Genomic DNA, 2,050 nt, shown 5'->3' with positions numbered 1-2,050 from the left:
ATGATCTCAATTTCCTACCGAGATTAAACAAGCCCCACACCTACAAGCATCCATTTTGCTTACACAAATATCTCAAATAATGTGTCATTATCAGAAAAATCAAGTTACGGAAATGATGTTTTGCAAAAGTGATGACTACACCATCGACATGTAATAAATGGATGCGCGTGCCAATGCTAAGCACTGATACTGCAGATGAGAGAGAAAGGAAAACTAAGAGTGCAAGCCGTCTCTTACGGGTACGCGTCTGATTGGTTCTTTCAACAGAAGTGCATCAAACTAAATTGAGACAACCAATCAGATGCCTAACCGTAAGACATTGGTTTTGCTTTCTCTCTCAGCTGCAGTATCCGCGCTTATCATTGGCGCACGCAGTACATTTATTATATGTCGATGCTCTACACCCTACAATTCGACAAATCGGTGTTCTAGCTTTTTAGAAGAAAAAACGCAGGACTGCAGTTAAACTTTACTTAGAAATAGGAATATTACCTGGAAATATGCTATTATTGCCAACAAAATGACACTTAATGATGGTAAGAGTAGTACTTAAGCGCGATCTCGATAAAGCAACTGCCAAACTCGTGAGAACGCTGGCATAAATCCAAACTGGTGCTCCCAGCCATGCACTCATTTACGGCGGTTACGTTCACATAAGGCATCTTATTAGTTATGGTGTGCAAGTTGATGGTGCCGTCGGGATTCATCACGGACGATTTTAAGTACATACACCTCAGGAAGCACTCGGCACAAGGATCGACTGAGTATTCGGCCATGTACAACCAACTGTTGGCCTCAGCCGGGTCGACTCCCGTTGCGCAAATGCACTCGGTGTAAAAAGACAGGAAAAAGTTCAGTCTGGCTTCCAGGAATGCGTTTTCCTCGTACTTCTGGAAAAAGTATGTTGGAGGGCTAGATTCCTGAGAAATTACTCACGTCGGCGACACCGGCATAAAAGTGAAGTAGCAGAACAAACAGTGCGATTTTCATTGCGAAAACTAGCTAACTAAACAGGGAAAGTATGTATGAGATAACGTGCGAGATATATAGCGCAACTATCGCTATTTTAACGCACGAGGGAAAATTCCGTTTACAAAGCGCACGTTTAATAGTTAAAAAGTACGATTTGAGTATTTATCCCGGTGATTAACGATATCTACGCTTTACAAAGAAGGAGTAAAGAAGGGTATCCTCTAACTGGTTATGTGCTTTGGGCCAATTCCTGTTGTCCCACTTTAACCCCCAAGAGTCCATGTGGCAGGTGAAATCGAGGAAGGCTTAATGGCTGCTCCACAAGGTGGTCGTTATCTAATCGATAAGAGCAAGCAGATACAGTTCCTAATTAGACGGGTAATTGGTAGTTGGTATGCCCTCGAACTGGGAGTGGTATTTTTCAGCGGGGGTACTCAAGAGCGCTCTAAAAGTACTACATAGAACATACATCTCCAACCTCAATGGCTCCTACTTAAACGAGAGGGCGTAGAAACCAATTAATAACGAGTAACGATGCGACAAGTATAGGTCACGGATCCAAATTTTTATTTCCGCAAGCTTTTCTGTTTCTAAATTTTAAAGATAATGTCAGGTAAAAACTGAATGCAGAGTAGATCTCCTAAGACAGTTGAGTGCAATGAAGAGAAGAGTGTACTTGTTTTCATTTTTAGTTATTTATTATCTTTTTTGTTATAATCGATATGAGGTTTAGATATTCCTTTTTTGTTCTTAATGCTGATACTGGATTCATGGGTTAGGTGAAGAACAGGAAACGGGTTAGCCGCTTCTTGAACCTCGTATTATATGGTTACAACTTATATAATTAAAATATGGAGCTTTGTCATCAATAGACACTGTAATATGAACGTTCAATGATTGAAAAACAGATGCCAAACTGGTATGCACGTTGACATATATCCACGTGAGTGCTTTCTTCTGTGCAAGTTTCAACAACGGTTTGATTTACTTTAGGTAAATTATCAGTAATAACGTCCATATTGATCGTGCCATTGGGATTCATGATTGACGTTTTCAGGTACACACATTTCAAAAAACA

At 40.4% G+C, this 2,050-nt stretch overlaps 1 protein-coding gene across 2 annotated transcripts; it reads right to left on the bottom strand.

Annotated features, from left to right (window-relative positions):
• Positions 1 to 473: 473 nt before the first annotated feature.
• Positions 474 to 1,013, bottom strand: LOC116180189. 2 transcript variants are annotated; one of them, XM_031500061.1, is made up of 2 exons: positions 937 to 1,013; positions 474 to 890 (listed from the first exon to the last, which is right to left on the bottom strand). In XM_031500061.1, exons 1-2 carry the CDS (start codon positions 988 to 990, stop codon positions 528 to 530), a joined length of 417 nt encoding a protein of 138 aa, XP_031355921.1. In that variant the 5' UTR covers positions 991 to 1,013; the 3' UTR covers positions 474 to 527. The 2 variants fall into 2 exon arrangements, with proteins under 2 accessions (XP_031355921.1, XP_031355922.1); XM_031500062.1 differs by having other exon boundaries at positions 474 to 887.
• Between the last annotated feature and the right edge of the window lie 1,037 nt (positions 1,014 to 2,050).

Source organism: Photinus pyralis, unplaced genomic scaffold (assembly GCF_008802855.1).
Source record: "Photinus pyralis isolate 1611_PpyrPB1 unplaced genomic scaffold, Ppyr1.3 Ppyr1.4_LG9, whole genome shotgun sequence".
Lineage (NCBI taxonomy): Eukaryota > Metazoa > Arthropoda > Insecta > Coleoptera > Lampyridae > Photinus > Photinus pyralis.
The sequence above is the reverse complement of the archived record's forward strand: the minus strand, read 5'-3'. Positions and strand labels throughout refer to the sequence as shown.